The 22,906-nt window shown below is 35.4% G+C and overlaps 1 protein-coding gene across 1 annotated transcript; it reads right to left on the bottom strand.

Moving 5' to 3' along the window:
- Nucleotides 1-3,092: 3,092 nt before the first annotated feature.
- On the bottom strand, nt 3,093-15,575 carry LOC132257908 (T-cell leukemia homeobox protein 3). Its single transcript, XM_059754964.1, has 5 exons — nt 15,460-15,575; nt 14,844-15,169; nt 9,466-9,560; nt 8,391-8,524; nt 3,093-3,619 (listed from the first exon to the last, which is right to left on the bottom strand). The coding sequence occupies exons 1-5, from the start codon at nt 15,537-15,539 to the stop codon at nt 3,412-3,414; spliced, it is 843 nt and encodes a 280-aa protein (XP_059610947.1). The 5' UTR covers nt 15,540-15,575; the 3' UTR covers nt 3,093-3,411.
- Between the last annotated feature and the right edge of the window lie 7,331 nt (nt 15,576-22,906).

Below are 22,906 nucleotides of genomic sequence, written 5' to 3'. Positions count from 1 at the left end.
CATTTGCAATTAAATATTTATCCTTTCAGCATCACAGGTTCGATTGGGAAGACCCAAAATCTGTTCTACGTCTTCCACAGAATGGACCGTCAATTGCCTAAAGACACAGGGGATTGAAAATAAATGGGCAGAGAGACACGAGAGAGAATGTTTATCTCTTAAAGATTAAGCACCAGAGGCGAGAAGGGAACCCCTTTTCCCAGTCCTTTCCTCTTGATCATTCACCACTAACGAACACTCAGACGAAATCGTGTCCTAGATTTGCGATTTACACGAAAAAAAGGACAGTTTTAACATATTAATAAAATAATATTAATTGTTACTTTGTATGGAAAAATCGAATATTCACAATTTGAATAAAAATAATCAAAAATTGAATATTCTAGGTAAAAATATTTATTAAAATTTCAATATATTTGAATATTTGATTATTTTCTCAACATATCGCCGCCAGAGGGCAGCAAAGTTGGCGTGGGGGACGCCAAATAACGCATTATTTTCTCTCTTTTCTGACACATTTTGACACTTTCCAATATCCTGATGTTATCCTGGCTAGGAGAGAAGGAAATTACTTGGATTTTAACACTTAAAAGAAAGAATAAGAAGCCAGTGCTCTAATCACAAGGCCAAAGTCGCTTTTGGGTCTAAACTGCTGGCCATCTGGCGGCTAAATGTGGAGAAAAAACTAAAATATTTAAAATTTAGTTAATAATTCAATAAATAATCAAAAAATGATTGAAATTTGTATGGAATAACCACAATTAAGGTTAAAATCTAAAAGTCACAGTTAATGGTCTGAAATCATAGCATAATTTTGAAATTTTTCAACACTATTATTTCTTCTATTATAGGCATTAATTTTTTCTAGCTCTGACTGACAAAAATTCCGGAGTCATGAGGAAAAGTTGCACCATTTTTCGCACTGCACGTAGTTGAAAAATGTTAGTTGGGAATTTCCAGGCAATAAAAGTTGCAGGAGCTGTGAGTGTATGATTTGGGGTGTTGTGATTGGTTGGTGTTGAAAATTACTTGCGAATTGCCGTATATAAATTGTGAAGTTTCAATTTTATCGAATTTTGCCATCATGAACACCAGAAAATGTGTGGACGAAATGGCCAATAAAACGCTATAAATTTTTGATGAGTTTGAAAATTTAATTGAGTTAAAATTGAGTGTGAAATCAAATGTCTAAATAAAAGGGTGCATTTTTAAATGGGGTCCTCTTCATGGCTATAGAAAAGCAACACACATATGTATATACATTTTGCATTATTAACACAAAACATATAATTCGAGGGAGAGTCAGTTGCTGAGTGAAAAACTTTCAGATGCTCTTTTTTTTCTCTCTCTCAAACAACACACCATAATTGCTTTGAAAAATAATAAAAATGTGATACGGCATTATCTAGCTAGAATATATTTGCCATATACATATATATTTTCTCGTTTCCGCGGAGGAAACACAAAATTACGTGAGCGATATTCCTCAAAAACTATACAAAGAATGAGAGACACAAAATTGCTGGCATGTAATGACATTCCTGACACAAAATAGTTATAATTTCATAGGTCACGCTCGTCTTAACTTTAATGAGATCCAAAGCAATTATTGCTGACGACGATTGAACGGAAAGTAATCAAACAGAACCTGCAATTATGCCGAAGAGAGCAAAAGCTGTCAGGAATTGTCTGCGGCGATGCAAACGGGAGGAAATGGCGAGAATAGCGACCAAATTGCCTGCTTCGCAAATTCACATCACAATAAAGAATCGCTCACTTGAAGGATGATTGATGAACAGTTGTTGTCATTCATGTTTATCTTCAATTTATTTAATATTTTACTAATGTTACATTATTTGATTATGAATTTGTAATTCTTTCTTTCTTTTTTTTATACAATATTTGTCATGGAAGAAATTCTCCTTACAAATTAAGTTTCCAGTTATGCTTGATTACAAAATATATTCAATTGCATGACGATGTCTTTATGTACATGTTTTGATAATCACCACGAGATTATATAGTTTTGCTTGGACAAAGATTGATTTGAGTGCAAATAGAAGAAGCACAAACGGAGACAGAAGCTTTAAGACAATTTCTTCCTTGGTGAGAAAGTGAGTTTGTATATAAAGATTTTAGGTTTTCAGTTTTCTTTTATTTAAATTTATTCATTCGTTACAATTATGTGTAGTTCTTTTTTTTATTTAATAAAGTGGCTTTCGTGATTTGGAAAACAGTTTTTTTTCGCTCCTTTCTTGAGTTAATATATATACAGCAAAGGAAACAGTGTAATCAGTTCCTAATATTCTTATCTTCTATAAATTCTGTTGAATAAAAGTCACTGTGAGCCAAGGGGTTGCTAATTTGGGTTTTGAGTGCCACAGAATCTTCAATCTCTCTGTTATTCCGGAATAATTCACGTTATGAGGATGAATTGATTCCATTTATTCTCAATTCATTGTTGTTGTTCCTCGTTATTCCTGAATAAATCTTATTTCGTGACGAATAGATCAGAAATAACATTTTCGAACATAATTTAATTTGATTCGAAATCATCCAGATGGCGCGAAAATGCACTTTAGAGAATTTTATTGCATTTCTAGGTTATGTAATTGGTTTAAAGCAGATTATGATGGTTAAATAACCCAGAAAATCGTCAAATCTGTTTTTAAAATTAAGAAATTAATGTTAAAATTAAGAATTTGTCTTGGAAATACCTTAGGTCAACTTTAAATCAACTTAAAAGTCCAAACATAACCTTAAAAATGTCATTTCAGCCTAGAAGAATGTTCATTTGCTTAGGTTTTTCCGCACTTTGTGCTTTAAAGAGGCAAATTAAGGATAAAAAATAATGCCAAAAAGGGTATTTTAAATAGAATTATAACCTCACATTTTCAGTCAGAAGTTTTCTAAGAATTTACCAAAGACAAAACTAAGAAAATGAAGACAGAAATTTCTCACGTAAAAATTCTGGGACATTTAAGATTCAGTTCTCTCAATCTGAAATATAAGATTTTTAAGTGCTTAAACATCTTGAGACGTAAAGATAACCTAGATTAGACTGATAAAGTAAAATTGTGTTATTCTTGTGTGTTTTCGCTGGAATTTTGCTAGAATTATTCTCCAATTATTCCACTTATTCGACGAATTTTGCATCTCCAACTTTAGCAACTCCTTTCTGTGAACGGAAAGTGAGAAAATGAGGGAAAGCCACTTTTCTACAGACTAAAACTATATGTACAATTCACAATTGGATTTGCATGAGATCTGTTTTCGCCTTTCTATACAAAGTCTCTAATACTATCATGTACGATGCACTGGAATAATCACTAAATCCACATTCCAAATTATTAATGTCTCTCTGGGAATTCATCACTATTGGGCGTTCTGCCAGAGCCAGAAGGCAGTGCTTCAGCATCCGGCCGTGTGGGGCTCGGCCCAGGGCTGCAGTCCGTGCAGGGCCGCCAGTGGAGGCGCCGCCGTTGCCGTCGGCGTTGTGGCGTGAGACGCAGCGGAGCCCGCGGGCGCGAATCCCTTGCTCAAGGCTTCCGCCTGGAGCGACAGCATTAGTCGATTTGCAGCCTGTCTCTCGGCCTCGCGCTCCTCCGCCGTTTGGCGTCTGCAAGGATATACAATTTCGGTGGTTAATTGGCGGAAGATTTGCCCCCAAAAGGGAAGCCACAAAGTGCCTCTCTTTAATCACCAGCGCAACTACAAGTTTCTCCCAATTTCCGCCCCAGAATTATATGATAAAATAGGGGTTGGATGTTTAATTACCCAGGCATAAATTGCTTGATATGTGAACAGATTGGTTTCATCGCATCAAGAGTAAATATTTATGGGCTGGAAATTGGATGAGTTGGTGCTAAATTTATGGTTTCATCTCTCCTATCTTCAAAACAACGAATTCAAATGTTTATGTACAAAACGGCTTGTATATGTTTTATCTTCCCAGCTTACAGTGATTATGTAACAGAAGAGTGAAATTTAATAATTCAGCTCTTTTGCTAAATAATACCCAGCGAAATGGATTCCAAGGGATGGACTTGAGCTCATAAAGTATTCATCAAAGTTAATTAGCGCGGCCGCAAATTTTCCGATGTCGGAAGCAATTATGAAGTCGATTTGTATAATTTTCGGGCATTTTGGCCACCGAATTTTCCCTGATAAAAGCAAATTATATTCTACAACTTTTTGGAAAATGATTCTCTCTCATTTCCCACATGAATTGAAAAATTCCTGACGCGACAAAGCAATTCAGAAAAAATCATAAAAAGCTCTCCACATATTGAGAGATCATAAAAACTTCGTGTCTGTTCTTTTTCATTTTCACCTATAAGCTGAACACTTCTATATTCTTCTCATTCCGCAAATGAGAATAGGAAAATTTTATTACTCCCATATTAATGATCGCTTTTGGGTGAAATTGTGCTCGGAATGAGTGGAGTTAAGAGGCTTGTTCATGTAATGGCGCCGCTAAAATGGGCATTATATTAAGTCCCAAAAGGGGGAGGTTCTTCATGGTGAAGTGCGCAAATGCAACAATCGCTTCTCATATTAAACTCGGGTATAATATTTAGGACAATGACTGTAATAACAATTATTAATAATGTGATTCACTTAAGTGTGCACGTGAATAAAAGGGTTGAAATTTCCTTCCACAAACACACACTGGGCTTATGAAGTCATTTGACTTCCAAAAAAGGGGAACCCAAAGTGTTTTTTGGGTGGAGATTCAAATAAAAGGGAGCATAATGAACTTTTGGATAAAAAAAATTGATCGAGCGAAAGGAGGTTTTTACAAGGGGGAGATAATACAGTCAGAAGTGGTGTACAGCTCAGCAGAAGTACTTCAGAAGTGGAAGTGCTTGAATATCATCAATATGATGCGTTCAAGTCATTTTCCAAAGTAATTACCGCAAAATTTTGGAGAAAAGAATTGTTCTTTGTATTTTTCTAGGTTATGTTATGAATTTAGGACAAACTTTACCACTAAATAACCTTCAAAATTATTTATTCTTGTGCCTAAGCTCGTTTAATTTGCATTTAACTGACGCAATAGTCATTAAATCTGCTAAAGATCACAAGCTTCCAATTTAAAACTGTATTAATAACGCCAAGATTGATCATAACCTCTAAAATACTGTTTCAAGATACAAAATTGTCCATTCTAAGAGCTGTTTGATTGATTTTCTACTCTAAAATAGCAAATTTCTGCTCATTATCGATTTACAATAGATTAATATTTACCAGATTTATCTCTTAAAGATTCCAAATAAATTTATTTCACTGACTCTTTATAGATATCTGGAGGTAATTTCTAGGTTATGTTCCGAAGTGCATCCAAAAGAGCGATTGAAAATTAAATCACATCAAAAAATCTACTGGAAACTTCAAATATGTCTAAATTACTGTTTCTCTGCAAGTTTTCATGGTAATAAAAGTAATAATTACGTATTTTCTGAGACAAAGAGTCATAAATTTGAGGTTATAATACTTTAGACGATTGGAAAATCTTCTAAAGTTCCGAAAGAGGTAAAGAAAGTAAGGAAAATGCATGTTTTAAGCACTGAAAATGTTCTGAAAGTGTCTGAGATTCTCCCACGGAATTTGTGGAAGTGTCTGGAAGTGGTGTACAGATTTTAGATATATTATCCTCCCCTTGGGTTTTTATGCTTTAGTCCAGTTTCATTCATTTCATAATGTGCATATTGATATTACGAAGCATTTCTCCAAAGAAGTTAAGTTTTCCTAAGAAAATATTGAAAGATTTGATCAATTGAATGCAGGATTTTGCCCTCTCGTAAATTGCAAACAAGGGGTTGTATCGGAAAAAGGGGAGAAAATCTCAATTATTAATCCAGCAAGAGTTGCTTTTTATTTTTAACACATAATATGAAAAGTTTAACAAAGCCTGGGAGGCGAGAAAGGCGGAAAATGAAGAAGTAAGTTGCAAAAAGCCAGGCACCCAAAGTACACCCTCTACCACTTTTGCTGCTTAATAATTCACATCCCCAGGAATTGAGTGCTATTTCGATTGCCAGAATCATTTTGCCACAAAACGAGACTCGAAAAACATTTGCCTCTTCTACATTGTTGATGTAATCGAATACAAAACACAGTACATTTCCCTCCCGCCCATCACAAAATCCCACCCCCCAGAAGCCAATCCGGAGGGAAGCAGTGACTCCGAAGTGGTGTGTGATCTTAATCGAATCAAAAGAGTGACACGCATCGCAAAGCAGAATTACTCCATGCCATGAATGTGTGCTGCGAGAATTCAGAAAACACACGACATTCATGCACTAACAAATTTGCCAGTCAATCGAGAGGACTTTTCCCCCAACTTCATCCCTTGCTCAGCAATGAAATAATTATGAACCCAAATCTCAAGTCACTTTCTTTTTTAACTGCAATCAAAAGGGTTTTTACAGAGAAGAAGAATATTAACTATAAATAAACGCGAACTGTCCTGAATATTGAAATAACCCAGCAAACACAAAATGGATACTAAAATATCAAAATACTAATGCGCCATTTACGTAGATGTCAAGGAATAATCAATAAATGATTATTTCTCACGTTAAATTGCAAAATATTCAAAAATAGAATATTTTCAGCGATATATTTACATAAATCAAAGTGTATTTCAATATATTCTGAATAATTTAATGAAAATTGAAGCATATTTGAATATTTTCTCCATATATCACCGCCAGAGGGCAGCAGAGTTGGCGTGAGGGACGCTAAAAATATCGCATTTTTACGTATTTTCACACTTTTTGGCTTCCTGGCGTGATCATTGCCAGGAGAGAAGGAAATAAAGGCACGAAAATGAAGCTTTTCGCATAGAAAAAGCCCAATTCAAGCATAAGCTTATCAAATTTGAAAGACATGTAGAAGTTCTTATTGTATTTTCCAAAGGAAAATTCGATACTTTGTCACATTTTGTAACTTCTTTTACTTATTTTGCTATTTTTAATGGCATTTCTAAGTGGAAAAATGTGAAGAAATTAATAAAATATCTAAATTTTGATTAAATATTGAGAAAATAATCAAAAGAAAATTCAAAAAACATTCTAATATACCGAAACTGGATGATAAGAAGTCCATGCAAGTTAGACTTTCAGTTTCCTTGCTGAGATCTGATCAGAAAAAGACAACAAATTGAAAAACAGCAGGAAAAATCACAAAAATTGCTAAGAAACTTTAGCAATCTTTCTTCGAGAACTAAAAGCTAAAATACCTGATTTTTTAGAGCCCAATTTATAGAGTTTTGTAAGAATTTTAGTTTATAATTACAACTTGTGCAAAATTAAAACTTCGAACCCTTTTAAAGTGGCATCAAACTCTGCACATTTCGTGTGAGGCACAAGTTTTGCAGGGAAGGACATTCTTCTTTCCTTTTTAATTCCCCTCTTTATGGGCAAGGCATAATACTAGCCAAATGCTCTCAAGGATCCCTCCGACATAAACCAAAATTCCTGCGCTGTATTTTCCTCGAATGCTTTCACCCTCCGTGACGCGATATTGCTTGAGTCTAAGAAGAGGTCCTTGATGTTGAGTGTGTTAATTCCCTTTATGACTAATAAATGAGAATCAATTAAGTGATTAAATAAATGTGTTTCGAAATTGAATCACTTGTCTCTCACTGAGCATGGGCGTCTAGAGAGAGAGAGACTTTGGAAGAAAATGATTTTCATCTGTGGAAACACCGGCGCTGCAAATTTCACCATGTTTCGGGTGGTGGTATAAAAAATTCACACAAGTTTTTATTTTGCACCCCTAACATTTTCGTCATTTCCAGTGTTTCTGCTGGAATTTTTATGCATCATTCACTCTTTTTGTGGAGTGGTTCTCCGAGTTTGACACTTTTAAATCGGCCCATAATGGTGGAATATGAATATTTGATGGCGGAAAACTTCATCCCCTTGCGTGTCGCTGGCATCTTTTGCCATATAAAAGCTTTTATAAATTTTTCACAGTCACGTGTCTTATGTATTTACATACATTGACTGTTTTAATATGCGCATCACATATATAGACATCCTCGTTTTCATTTCAAACACTGACAGAAGCCGTCGAAGGAGCGCATCTTCGAGCATCGCCGACAAGGGACGCTTGCCAAGTGATAATTCTAGCATCCGAGGGTTGTTTGCACTAATCTGCCAACAATTCAATTAGGCTGTGTCACAGGTGTGTGGAAATTGGTACAATGTTTCGCGCTATTTCAACTATATGTCACTCGCCCTGTTCGCACTCTATCAATCGAATTGATGCGCCTCTCGTTAGCACTTGATGAAAATTTTAGAAAGCAAATTGAGCATCAGTGAATAACCCCTGTTTGCGCCCTCTGCCACGCTAAATTGCATTTGCTACATTCGACTCACCTCCACTTTGTTCTCCTGTTTTGGAACCATGTTTTCACCTGCGCGTCCGTCATTTTCAACCCTCGCGCCAACGCCGCCCTCTCTGCAGATGCCAGGTACTTTTGTTTGTGAAAGCGCTTTTCCAACTCAGCCACCTGAAAAGTGCAATTTTCAGGAATTGTAAGGCTAAACGGACCAAAAAGAATATAGACAGAAATCTTATTTTTCCGCCGTAAACTATGAAAAATCGACTATTCATGATTTACGCTCAACATTTCTTCTAAGAAAATACATCTAAAATATTCTTAGACTCTGAATTAATATAATATTTGTCGTATTTTTTAATACTATGATATAATAAACAAGTCGACGGGCGATAATGATGAAAATTCAAAATCATAACTTTTCGGTACGAAATTTGTTAAATTTACTTTAAAACGCCTTTTAATCGTTCGTTAAAGTGCCAATATTGCCCATAATAATTATTTTGTAGATATTTCCGTTGATTTTCTAGTCAATTTCATTCAAGCACGTTCCGAAAAATCAATTTTTCAAACTTATCTTTGTGGTTTTGAAGAAATAAAATTATAAGATATGAGAAATATACGTTCAGAGTCTAAGAAAATTTTAGGATAAATTCTGAAAACCTAAAATTATTTCCCAAAAAAACGTTTCATGCATTTGACTGCAATTTGAGACGAATTTTTAAGAAAAATTGTGTGTCGTGAACGATGAATAGTCGACTTAAATAGGATTTTTACAACATTTTTACAGTTGTAGAACAGATAAGAAGCTTTTCAAATATACATAAGGTGTAAACTTCGAAAAAATACGTAAAAAGTTAATTTTTAAGAGCATTTTTTCGAATTTTCCGAATAAAATACACACGAAGACTGATTAAAATCGACTCTGTGAAGGAATATTCTTAGTTTATCTATTAATTTTGCTATATTTTAGTAAAAAATTCCATGAAAAACCAATAAAGTCAAGTGGAATATTCAGAAAAAATTTATTACAGAGAAATAATTGAGGTAAATTCGATAAATACAATTTTTATGTGCCTTTTGTTGTCTTTCAAATTAATGGCAATTTATACCTGTATTCGTGTGAAGGAAGTTCGAGGTTTTTTCCGCTTAGGTGGCGTTCGATTCTGATAAGGATGACCAATTCGTCGCGTGATGGGAAATGCTGCTGGAAGTAAAACAGAGAGAAAATCTTTATTACACTTTCTGCGAATTCCCAATAAATTCACCGCAATCATAAGATTTGTATAGCTTTCAGTGAAAAGCAACATCGCTTGCCTGAAAGCTCTTGATCTTCACCGTAAATCCTCGTGGGGGAAATTTCTCTATATAGGCGTGCAAATATTCAAAAATATGGCACTCGAGAATCCCCATCTTATGGGCATGTGAAAAAAAGAATCCCATAACATCTCTTTTACATTGATTCTCGCGAGTAAACTCCCATATATTTATTACCGGTTCGGGAAAGTGAAAAAAAACAGGGGGAGAAGAAAACTCCATCCGACTTTGCTTGCGCCAATCCATTTTATGAAAAGCACGGTGTTTGTCGAAAATAATATAAAGCATAATTTTATATGCTATCCACAACACTTTCGCCCACGAAAGGCATCGAGAGAAAGATGAACGCATGAGAAGACATTTTACGATGGCGAAGAGGCATTTATGAATAAATCAATAAGCAATAATGTCTAAAAGGATTCAAGAGGGGAGCTTTTATTTCCCTCACTTATATTGCAGATAATCTCCAAGACTTTATATTCATAAGTATCCGCGGTGGCTGCTGTGAATATTTCAAAATGCTGTCACGTACTTTTTCCACTCAGTGTAGCAAAAGTCTGCAAATTTAATGAATAGACTAAGGATTTGGCGATAATCTCTTAAGGCTTTTGCCGCATTCGACATTCTGTTGTGACTTTTTGGAATAAATTAAGAATGCCTGAAAATAGCTACTTGATCGGCGAACATGGAAAAAGTTTTATTAACTTACAGCAACAAATTATGTTAATTGTCCAATTAAAATACCTCTAATGCACATCGTACACAAGTCAATGATAACAATTTTATGTTTTGTCTTTGAATATTCTATTTCTCTCTCTTATTTCATGCCCAATGCAATCCACGGCAGGACTGCACACAGCAAGGGGGAGATAATACAGCCTGAAGTGGTGTACAACTCAGAAGAAGTGCTTAAGAAGTGGAAGAGTTCAAAAGCTTGCAATATTCCTGTCCTGAGTGCTTCTTTTACTGACAAAATTATTTCCAAGGGGGCAATCACTCGCAAGTTGAGATCATTAACTTTGTGATTATACAATTATTTCGTGATTTTTATTCAAATTTTGATTATTTCATAGAAATTCTGATTATTTTTTCAGAAATTTTGTGAATATTAGATTTAAAATCGATTTTTTCAAGCAAATTCTGATTATTTTTTTATTTTTTTCTGAGTATTATATTAAAATTTGATTATTTTGCAATTTTACCTTAGAAAATAATCATTTTTTGATTATTTTACTCAAATATTTGATTATTTCAATAGAGAACATTGAGTTTCTTAAAAAAATCGCCTTCTGATTTGCCCCTTGATTATTCTATTCCTTTGGATTTCTCTTGATTTTTACACAAAAACTATCTTTATAATACTTTTCTAGGTTATGTAAGGAATCACGGACAGATTTAGTGAATAATTCACATTTCTGCACATCAATTATTATGCTCAAGTCCAAAAAAAATTAAGCATTTGATGCCACGAAACACTGCAAATTGTATTGAACTGGAACATAACCTCAAAAATAGTCATTTAGACTTGGAAAATATTCATTTAGCAAAAGTTTCTGCATGATTTTGAGTCTGAATCAGCTCTAATCAGATGATTTAGTTATCCATAAACCTTCTAAACCTTCTGAAGTAAGTTTTTGAAGATCTCTTGGTGATATTTTGAGGTTATGGTCGGAAAAGATGTCCAAAAGAGCTTTTTGAAGTTGATTCTTGCAGAAATATCGGATGGAAACTTGAGAAATTCAATATAATGTGGGAATAAATGTGGAAACAGTCTAAGAACTTCAAGTTCTAGAAGTGTCAGGAAGTGGTGTACAGATTTAGGGCATATTAACTCCCCCTTGGCGCGCAAGAAGTCTTCGTCGCGACTCTTTTTTATCACTCAAACTTATTTTTATGCCGTCTCTGAATTGTAATGAACTTCGTTATACAAATTGGACAAAAAGTGGATACACTGAGAGAGAGAGCCAGGTCGTCTCCGACGCGAGGGGAGATAAGACCGAGCCAGAAACACGTTTTTATACTTACGGATTATGGTGATTAAGTCACCCAATCCATACTTCTTGTAGCCACAGCGAAATCGAGCGCTTCGGCGCGGTCACAAAATGCCCAACTGTGACTGTGTTATGTGGAAATTGTTTGGATGTTTTTTTTGTGCGCGTTGCATGTTTGATCCTAATCGACATAAAATTGGTATCAGTTTAAGTTGCAAAGCGTTGAAAACAGTAGCTGATTGCCCATAATATGTGACTGTGTCTTCTACACAATTCCTCTGGCGGCGAGAGATCTCTTCCACCGCCAACCAGAAGGAGGAGACACCGAAGCGCGCCGGATGTGTAGAATTAAAGAAGACATGAGCAGCGACAACAAGGAGAAGTTTGCCCGATTCCAATAGACCAGCGTCGACGATGACAAAGATCGTCCGCACAACAAAAAGCCTCTGTTTATTTTTGGGGGAAAACCCAAGGGGGAGATAATATGTCCGAACACTTCCACAATTCCTCTCGCAGAATCTTTAACACTCTTCCAGACACTTTTGAACAAGGGGCAAATGACAAAAAAATCAAAGAAAGAATCAAAAAAAATATTATTTTCCCGAGTAAAATTGACAAATAATCAAATTTTGAATTCAATAATTTAAAAAAATGATTTTTTCCCAAGTAAGATTGCAAAAAGAAAGATCAGAAAAATCAAATTCTGAATTGAATATTAAAAAGATTATTTTCAATCAATTAATCAGAATATTCACAATTATTCAATTATATTCAAATTTTGATTAAATATTCCAGAAAATAATCAATAAGAAATCAGAATTTGTATGAAATAATCAATAAATCACAAATAATAATAAATAAATAATCAGAATTTATGTGAAATAATCAAATTTTGAATAAAATATTCAAAAAATAATTTTAAAAAATAATCAGAATTTATGTGAAAAAATCAAATTTTGAATAAAATATTCAGAAAAACATCAAAAAAATAATCAAAATTTGAGTAATAATCACAAATATTAAAAAAAAATGATTCAATAATCACAAAGTTAATGGTCTCAACTTGCGAGTGATTTTCCCCTTGCTTTTGAACGCCTTAGAAGGGATTTTTCATCAGTTCTTAGACTCTCTTAACTGCTTTCTTCATTCCTTTTTTACTTATCACAAATCTATTCCAAGTTTTTCAATCTCAAGAAGCTAAAGCTCATCAAAACCTTAGATTTCAGATAGTATGAAAAGATCTTAATGTCTTTGTATTTGTTTATGAACATTTTTCGAGTTTTGTCTTCGGAAAATGCTTAAGAAAACTTCAAATCCGACCTGAAAAATCCATCTTAGACTAATTAAAATCCTTTCTAACCTAGAAAGAAGTCAAATATTTGTTGAAAGAAAAGCTTTTGTGATGCAAATATTGATAATATTTTGTCGCTTTCAATTCCTAACACTTCTGTGAAAAGCTGTACACCACTTCCGATCACAATATCTGCCCCTTGAGAAAAGCAAACCGAACACGCTGAGACGCGACCAGACGGCCGAATTTGACATGAATTTCACAGGCACCAATTCAGGATTGTGTGTAATTGCGCCGAGACACCGGGCCACCGTGCAATTATCGGGCCGCGTTTGGTAGGTGGTCGGCCCTAATCAGCGGCCAGAGGAAGTGAGGTTCCGACCAAAGATATCTCGTAATTTTTATTTCCCGCTCTCTTTTGATCATCATCAGTCGAAAATATTATTGTGGCCGTCGCTTAGATTTTTCAGCACATCGTTTTGCGCTTTGCCGCAACTTCGGCACGTATTATTTTATAGTTGGAGATGAGAATTTAGAGGAAATGGCCAGTTAGCATGATTATATATTGTAAAGTTGCATTTTCTTTTTGTCCGATTGCATTTGCGAAACTGACCTATGGACTTGTTCAGCGAAAACATCTTTAGACATCTCTGATTGCCAAGAAATTAAGGAAATAATAATCTGTTTTCTCAAGTTAAGCAAACTGAACAGTTTGAAGTTAAGCATGAGAAAGAGAATTTATCAATTCGAAATGATCATTTCATACTTTTCGGAAGATATTACTGGAATTAGTGATCTAAATTCTTAATTTTTAAGTCAATAAGAAGTATAAGAAGACTTTAGAAGAAGATAATAAAATTGTAGTGAGGAAAAAATAAATTTTTTCCAATGACTTTTGATAATTTTGAGCAGAAAATGAAATTGATTTGGCAATTGATTAAAGAAGAAATTCTTTACTGTATTATTATTGAAATATTTTGCAAAAATGAGCAAATAAGGTTAATTTCTTGAAGTTGGAAAACAAATCTAACCGTTTTTTTTCACAAACTAAATTACAGAAATAAAAAAGTTATGAAGACATATTTTAGTTTTCCTAAGAGGAAAGTCACTTATAATTTAAGACCATTAACATTGTGATTATTCAATCATTTCTTGATTTTTTGTATTTGTTTATAAAATGTTGATTTATATTCCTTATTTTGATATTATTATTGGCTTATTAACTTTGTCGGAAAAGAGAAAAAGTCACAAATTTGCTACAAGCTGGATACGAACTTCTCAAAGGCCAATTTCGCCTTTGGGAAATACAAACGGAACTTCTTCATGTTTTTCAAGCTTGATTGACTGATCAGCTGATCGTGAGTTAAGTCTTTTTCTACGTGAAAACTTCACTCTCAAACTCAAAGAGAGAAAATTGTGCGAAAAGTGCGATATTATTAGCGTCCCCCACGCTAACTTTGCTGCCCCCTGGCGGCGATATATGGAGAAAATAATCAAAAGTGCTTCAATTTTAATTGAATTATTCAGAATATATTTAAATATAATTTGGTTTCTTTGAATATTTTGCCGAAAATATTCATTTCTTCTCTATTTTTAGCTAAAGTAATAATAAATCATTAAATAATCTTCAATTTATCAATATTTTGTAGAAAAACTACATTAGATCTTGAGTACTGAGTGTCTTAAAGACGTGTAGAAGAAATTGATTTGATAGGCGGTCTTTCTATGGAGGATTTGAACTTGATTTCTGGGGTTTTAACCTCATGTTTAGCGCATTTTTACATTTCTTTATTCCTTCCGCACAACCGCGGCCTAAATTCCGTCCAGAGATTGCGTCTTAAGGCTAAGATCTCACTTTATAGTCAAAATTGTGCAAGAATTAGTGAATTACCTGCTAATCGATCTTTCACAGCCTGATGAGCGAGGGCAGCGGGGTGGAGCGGCGGAAGGGCCCACGTGAGCGGCGTGCAGGGGCCCCTCTGCGGGGGCACGCGGAGCACGTGGCCAGGAGGATACAGCGGATACGAGTAGAGACTGCCGGCGGCCGTGGAGTAAGACAGGCCCGCCGATGAGAGCGCGGACGACAGTTTGCTCTCGCTGTCCAACAGTTCCTTATCGCTCTTATTGTTATTCTCAAAAGGCTTCGACAGCAGACGCGATATGCTGAAAGGCAGGGTTTCGCTGGAGGAGCGTGTCTGTTCTGATTGAATCGGCTCGCTGTTGAGGAGACAAGAAAACACAACAATGTTGACAAGGTGGAAATTACACTAAGAGTCTGTGACGTGGAAACCTGTTTTCATCTAGGCGATGTTGAAATAAAAATGTTCTCAAGAGTAGGAATATTGAGTGTCTCTCAAACGCACGTCTTTATCTCAAATGCATTTGAATCATAAATCAAACGGCAAAGCATTAAATTTTCATGCGACAACACTTGTAACATGGCAACGAGACAATGTTCTTGGGACAGTTTAGCCAGAAGGAGAGCGCGCAAAAGTGAGAAAAATTACCTTATTGCAGTCTCAGAGTCATCGTAGCAACTTCCGCCACCATCGCAATCAATATCTGATCCACTTCCTCCGCAGCTCATCCTGGAATCTGAGTCCACGTCAACGTTGATTTCCTGTTCGTCGTCCCCGTGGGTCGACATTGCCGTTAAGGGCGCTATTTTGACTGCCTTTTTTTCTCACTCTTTGATCCACACTTTTGATCGAACTTCGCACTTCTTGAACCACCTTCTTGATATGGCGATAATTATTGCTCACATTTCCTTATTAGCCTACAAACACCTTCATTGGATGGCGAAACAGGTCCCAGGAGTATCACACCAGTCACCGCAAACATGAACAGCAATTTGCCGACCGTTAATTGACAGCGATATGGATGAGGGCAATCATCGAGGTGTCAACATCTTGGCAATCACACACTATGAAGATGATTGTCTTGCAACACAAAGGTCCGTGTCTCGCGGGGGCTGCAGAATATCCGCCAACCGCGTCTCGTGAGAACTTCTCTGCCAAACTCTTCGTGGCTCAAGATGCTTCCCGGGGCACTTCTGGACAGAGACTGCGGATTTGCCGCGCGAGCGGAACACGTAGCTGAAGAGTGGCTCCGGATTGTGGTGGTGCGCCTGAGTGTCGGCGAGACTCCGCCTCGCCGATTGCGCGCCTTCAGTGATGGTAACTGGTTGTGCAGGGAAGTCGCGTCTGATGTCGGTGTCATGGTGAGTCGGCCGGCTGGGCGTATCAGAAGCGCGGCTGCTATTGGCTCAGATTCCCAATGTTTAGTGCAAGTGCGACGAGAGAAATCGTATTTATTTTGATTTGGCGAAGCAATTTAGTTAGAAAATGGCCAAACGGATTTTCTTTGCATATTACATAGGACATTATAGCAGTTGGAGGAAGTGGAATACATTGTCAATTGACTGCTTTATTTGTCCCTCACGCCACACGGCGTGTCCTATCATTGTCGGGGTGCTTTTATATTAAAAGTTATGTGATATAGTTGAGGAAATTAATTATTGTCTGCGACGTGGATGAATATAATTTAAATTTTGTCACACTGACAGACTGTTTTGCTGCCTTCTAAACCCACGAAAATTTCCTTAATTCTTCAAATCCACAAAACGCTGATTAAATTTGCTTGACTTTGTAGAAAAAAATTAGGAAATATTGGAAAATTGCAAAAAATCCATCTAACTGTTCTACAAGGGGGAGAAAATATGGTCAGAAGTGGTGTACAGATCAAATTTGGTTCACAGCTTTGATTTTCTGTTGATTATTTTGCTCTCAGAAATTAATTTTTATGCAAAGTTCTAATTTTGGCATACTTTTATAGGTTATGTAACTGATTTAAGACTAAATTCTTGCGTCGAAACCGAAAATATTGTCATATAATTGGTAAAATTGTATATTTTTACTCAATGAAAATCATGCTTTTAGGAAAAAAGGCTAAAGTGAAACATAACCTCAATTTTAATTAATAAAAATTCATAAATTATTGAATAAACACGTGAGTTTAAAAATTGTCAGCTAGTTTTTGGTTAGATTTCAATTGGATTTCGGTTAAATTTCAGTCAGATTTCCGTTAGATTTTAGTTAGACTGTGAAGCTGATATCCTGGGAAACTTTAAGGATTTCTCACACAAATTGTCAAAGTGATTTTAGCCATATTGTCTTCCCCTTGCAGTTCTATTGTCTCAAAGTTTTTCAATCTACCGTTTTCGAAACACATATAAAATCGAAACATTAATCATCTGCACCCTTTCCATTATCATATTCTAACAAATATGTATTTAAAAAGCTTTCATTTTACTTACTTCTATTGTATATAATTGAATTTTCTATTTCACAGAAAAGTGCAAATGAAAAATCCGAATGATTGCTTCATGTTTTACATAATATCTGTGCGACTTGCGAAGCGTGAAAATGAATCAAATCCTCCAAGTGGAAAATGCTGCAATATTACGTGCTAATTGAATTACATTGCAAACAATTGGCATATTTAGAAATGAACGATGCATTGTATTATTTCCACTGTGATACATTGTTTCGCGACCATTAAAGGAGGATATCTTGGCAGATGGATGAGCTTCGGCATTGTCGAGTTGGTGTACTTAATTTTGCCTAAGATGGTGGTGAAAGTCCCTCAAGTTAAGTGTTTAAAATGATTAGCAATGCGAGTGGTTTGGGTTGTAGGCAAGCCAAATCATAAACCTTAACCGCAATTTCCGCTTGTTAAGTAGATTCCACAGGAAGGCGAGATGATGTGGAGAGAAGTATATATGAAAAAAAGGGGACGGGAAAGCGATAAAAAATGAAAATCTATTAAATACTTATTCGCAACTCAAAATGAGAATACAAACACCATCAACGGTCCGAACGTGAGAGCTCGCAAGAGAGCAATAATCGACGCAGGGAGACATTGAAGTGGCGTTTTGTAATTTGAGATGATCTGAGGTAATTATTTTTCAGAGAGAAAAAAACCATCATTTGAGGGGACAATTTGGAGAAGACTAACACAAATATCCAGCGCTGATGGAGCCAAAGACGAAGAGAGAAAGAAGAGACAAATTTGTGGTTGATAGAAATGGAGTTTTCGGTAGCATTTCCCCGAGGATCTCGTGTGTCTGTTGCAGCATTAATGAACAGATACATAGCCATAAAATAGGCTCTTTTCTGAATTCAATCTTCAATTTATTGCTCTTAAGTAGACCAATAACAATATCCATCTTATACGAGACTTGTATTCTCTATTGGCCTGATTCGATGCAATTTGTGACTCCCAACAGTGGCCGAAGTATGAAGTAAATTTTCATTGTGATATTGGCAAAATTCACTCCTTCATTCCGATCACATCGCAGCGACATAAAATAAATTGCACCTCTGTGCCGAAACCAAAGATCTTATAACAATACAATACAATGCCAAATCGAAGAACTCTCGTGTGGGAAAATTTATTCCGCGCCATCCTTATTCAAATACACTGTCAGACTTTCTGTCACATAAAACTTGAAATCTCAACGCACAAAATATCCCAAAAATCAGCTGATTTACGGCTGAGCCAAAGTATATTGAGCAGATTTATTGCCTTCTTAGAGCACAATTTTGATCATTTTTCTCCACTTTTGGTAACTTTTTGCTCAGATATGAGCAGATAAAAGCGCTTTTCTCAGCACATTCAGTGAGAATTCCTTAAAAACTGTGTCTTAGAGTTCTTTGGGTAACAATAAAATGTATTGGCAAACTACAGTAGCGAAAATTAGGTTAGGACACTTATGAAATTTATGACAATTTACCTTTTGGTGCTAAAAAATCGACATTTCTTTCAATTTTCGAGTCATTTACCTTAAAACAAGAAATAATAAGAATTTAAAAATCTTTCAAATTACATTAAAATCATAGCGATATCTCAATTAGGGGCCGAGATATTGCAAAATACAGAGAGATATGACTATATAGTCTGCCTATTGTGCTCTAAATCCATGTTAAAATTATAAAACTGACTCGGATAACCACATTAAATCATGAGATTCGAATGTTTAGAAGACATTTACATAATAAACGCGCCTTGATTTGGACTTGTCAACTTGCTTTTTGTATGTTTTTGACACTTTTTACAATTTCTTCCGCACAACCGCGCCTCAAATCATGTTCACAGGTTTTTTATAAAGTCTAGAATAGAAGGCAAAGTTAATCGTTCAAGAATAATCAGGTATTTGTTAAAATTACAGCATTTTGCTCTTTATAAAGTGTGATTCTTAGTCAATTTCTTATTATAATGTTCAGAAAATCAGTGTTTTATTATTCTGTAATGTTTTACAATTTTTGGTGTGTCGTTTTAGCGAAGTATATATTCAAGTATAACATATTTACAAATATATGAACAAATATGTACTTTTACTAATCGACGCTATGATCGTGAGAAGTTCTTTAACTTTGACCTGAAACAAGCGCTTTTGCGAGCAGATTTTCGAGCACAGTGAGATTATTCAACTGAATGCGTTCGTTGGGATTTTTCTTCATTTTGAAATTATATTCAATATTATTTTTGATCTCACTTGTGAGGCAAAATCCTTTGTAACAGTGTAGCAGCTCTGGTTAAACACAATCCCATTCTAATACAAATTGTTCCGCAATAAAGGCCAAAAGTCTGTTATAAATAAACAAGTAGGCATTCGCACATGCATACCAAGTACCAATTGCCACCGAAGGTAAAAATCGAAACTCAACGTCAGAGGAACATCCCTTCGATGCAATATAAGGGCTCTGAAGGTGGAATTCTGTGCTGAACGTCGAGAAGAGAATCAATTGCGTTAATTTCGCACAGTTCTGTGCTGTCAAAGTGAATGAAATCATTAGTGTTGCTCAAATGCAGGTAATTGTGAATGTATACATATTTTAGCCAGTGTAATACAACGGTTTTTCACGAGGTTTTTCAGTTCAATTCTGTTTATTTAGCATTGTCTCGGTGTGCTCGGCTGTAACTCAAGAGATGTGTACGTGCTAAAGTGAGCAATGAAAAATACAAGAAAATTGTGGAATATAAAAAGCAAACAATCGTTTTCCTCGAAACGAAGTAGCAATGGTCAATTTATACCGTCTTCAGTTATTTATTCCACCATCTTGAATAATTTATTTTATCTCTTGGCTATTCTGCAAGATTTATCTCTGCCTGCGCTCTTCGCTGTCATTTTATGCGCGCCACTTTTGTTTGTTTTTCACCCCCCGAAGCACCCCAAAATCACCGCCCCTGCTCGAGCATCTCCGCGGGATTGCGATGGGGATTAAAATTATAGGATTTTTCGCAGAACGCCGCGTGCAAAAGTTCAATGCAATCATTGACGAAGGTGGAGATTTTTGAAGAAACAATTTTCATTTTGTACAAATACAACTTAATAATAATTCTCCCGCGCATATATATATGAAATTCAATTCCGTGAAGCATCGAAAGAGAGAGAAATGAGGAGGAAAAAGTACAAGATCACGTTCGTGGGACTCACAATTTAAGACGCGAAATGATGGGATTTTGTACGCAAAAACGTTTATGTGTAATTTCATAAGACTTCTTTGACTCGGCAATTCCATCTCGTGGCTCATCATTTCCCATTCGGCACTAAATTACAATTCACGATGAATGATGCCAATCAGCGACCAAATGAAATTGGCTTCTCTGTCATTTTGCATGTATTAACTGCACAGGGACGTTCAAAAATCATTTCTTTTTCGTCATTTTTTACAGAAAATCATCCCGCTGACCCCGAAATTCATAATTCACATGATGAATTAAGACACTAAATTTTGTGTGAAGACTCAAAGAATAACAAAGAATTCAAATTCATCGCATTTACGAATAATCCTGTGCGCTTTCTCATATTTATGCTGCTTATGGGAAAAGCAATCAATAATCTAATAGCGAATTTCTCTTCGTTTTTTTCCACCATACTTCATTTCTCGTCGTGCATCTTATATCATATCGACGGGTTCCACGAAAGCTTTCAAAAGTAGCCTTTTGAGAGTTGACGTCTTATGTATTTTTGGATATATCTTGATGCTTTTCACCTCGTCTGTAAATACTAGAATAATTTCATCAGCAAAAAAAATAAAGAAATGCCAAGAGAAATGTAAAGAAAACTATAAAAACTCGACTTTTGATGGTTTTCAAGCCGATATTGAAAATCTATATTTGCTAAAATTAGAGGAGAAATATTAGATCTATTGGATATAAATTATTATTTTGTTTTTTGCAGAATTAATTAAGAAATTTATACAAATTGATATTTTTCTGCGCTTTTTTAGTTGTTTTGCATCTTTAAATCCACTTGAATTCAACGAATAATTCTAAATAATGAATAAAATCAATGAATTTACATGAAAAACAAGTCAAATTTTAGTCTCATAATCATTATTCACCGGAAAATCTAATTTTTGCAGTTATAATTCCTATGAATTATAAGCAAAATTGACAGAAAAAGGGTGAAAAGTTGCTTTTTACGAACTGTTTAGGGAATAAGAATAAAGAAAACTACCAAAAACCACCTTTTTGTACTAAATATCTTGAGTTTGTCTATCAATTCTTGATATTTTAGTTAATATTTCAAAAAATATCCATTGAAATCAAGTGAGAGTCATAGAAAATGATCCAAAAATTAGGGAAATTACAAAGCAATTTTTAATCTCTAACTCCAAATCGCTCTCCTGAAGAGTGGCGATTTTGGCTTTTACTACTTTTCGAGGCACCCTTCGATGTTATTGTTCCTAAATTATTATACGCCACAGCCAACGTCTCTTTCGCCAAGCTCACGATTTCCTGTCTTCGTGGGCATTTTTTCTGTCTTGTTTTACATTTCATTTAAAGAGCTCCAATATTCGATGATTATGGTCAAAATTCGAAATGCCTTGTCGCCAAATCTTAATCGTTATGAAACAAGTTTTAGTCATATAATATAAATAACTAAAAGCTTTTAAGATATAACACGTCTTTTAAAATGTTAATAAGAGGAATTAAGATAAGGCAGTGGAACAAAAGCCAGAAAAGGGGAAAAAAAACACAAATAAATTAACTGAGAGATTGATATGGTGATTGGAAAATGAAGTATTTCGTCGTTTCTCCCAGTTTCACCCAGAAAAACGCACAGTCTTTCGTCAATTACAGGCACTCTGGACGTCTTCTGTCGCTGCTCGTCGGCGTGGAATTGCTGTACAAGTGTGCTGAAGAAACGCATAGAGACAAATGTAATGCGAATTTTCCTCCATATCTTTGAGACGGAGAATTATACTTCGAAATGAAGTGTCTATTAGTGCTACAAACACCGCATTAAACGACGCAGACACACGAGAATGAGCGAGAAAGAGCAAAGAGAAGAATTTTGGTTTGGTATTTTAATTTCTTGGCTGCCACAGTATCTTATCACGACGCAATTACTTATGGTTGGCGAGTATGTCCTTAATCAATTTCAACAAAGAGCTCTTAACATTCCACTTTGGGCGGCAATGGTGTGCGTGTAGTTCCTCACATCGCCACTCACGTGGGAGGCGCATTACTACCTATATATATATGTGTGCGCCGGGCGTTTGAAAATCCAATAAATAATGTCACTTTTGTTGCCAAATGTGCACAAACTCTCTCGTCGCGCAAAAGAGAAATTGGATGGGTGTGAAAACGTAGCGCGATAATATGAATATCGATCTGTCTAGACTTATTGTTATTGTTAGTATCAACTCACAATGCATTCTCTGAATGTAAGAGCGAAGCAAGTGAACTCTTTGGCAAACACATTCTTCACTTCCGCCACCAATAGAGCTCTAATCATTTCATGCTGCAGCAGAAAAATATTCCTTATGAACTGAAGGTTGTGGAATAAGAATGAAACGCAAATCAACTCATTTAAGTGACACGAAAGAGTTGGATTATTTGCAAATAATAGCACAGCGTCATGCAATAGTCAATAAGTTACAA

Source organism: Phlebotomus argentipes, unplaced genomic scaffold (genome assembly GCF_947086385.1).
Source record: "Phlebotomus argentipes unplaced genomic scaffold, Phlebotomus argentipes genome assembly scaffold_4, whole genome shotgun sequence".
NCBI classification, from domain to species: Eukaryota; Metazoa; Arthropoda; class Insecta; order Diptera; family Psychodidae; genus Phlebotomus; species Phlebotomus argentipes.
The sequence above is the reverse complement of the archived record's forward strand: the minus strand, read 5'-3'. Positions and strand labels throughout refer to the sequence as shown.

Coding starts and splice junctions, on each gene's coding strand:
- LOC132257908 (XM_059754964.1), bottom strand. CDS start 15,539: ATGAGCTGCGGAGGAAGTGGATCAGATATTGATTGCGATGGTGGCGGA. Junction 15,170..15,459: donor GACTCTGAGACTGCAATAAG/GTAATTTTTCTC, acceptor TCTCCTCAACAG/CGAGCCGATTCAATCAGAAC. Junction 8,525..9,465: donor CTTCCTTCACACGAATACAG/GTATAAATTGCC, acceptor TGCACTTTTCAG/GTGGCTGAGTTGGAAAAGCG.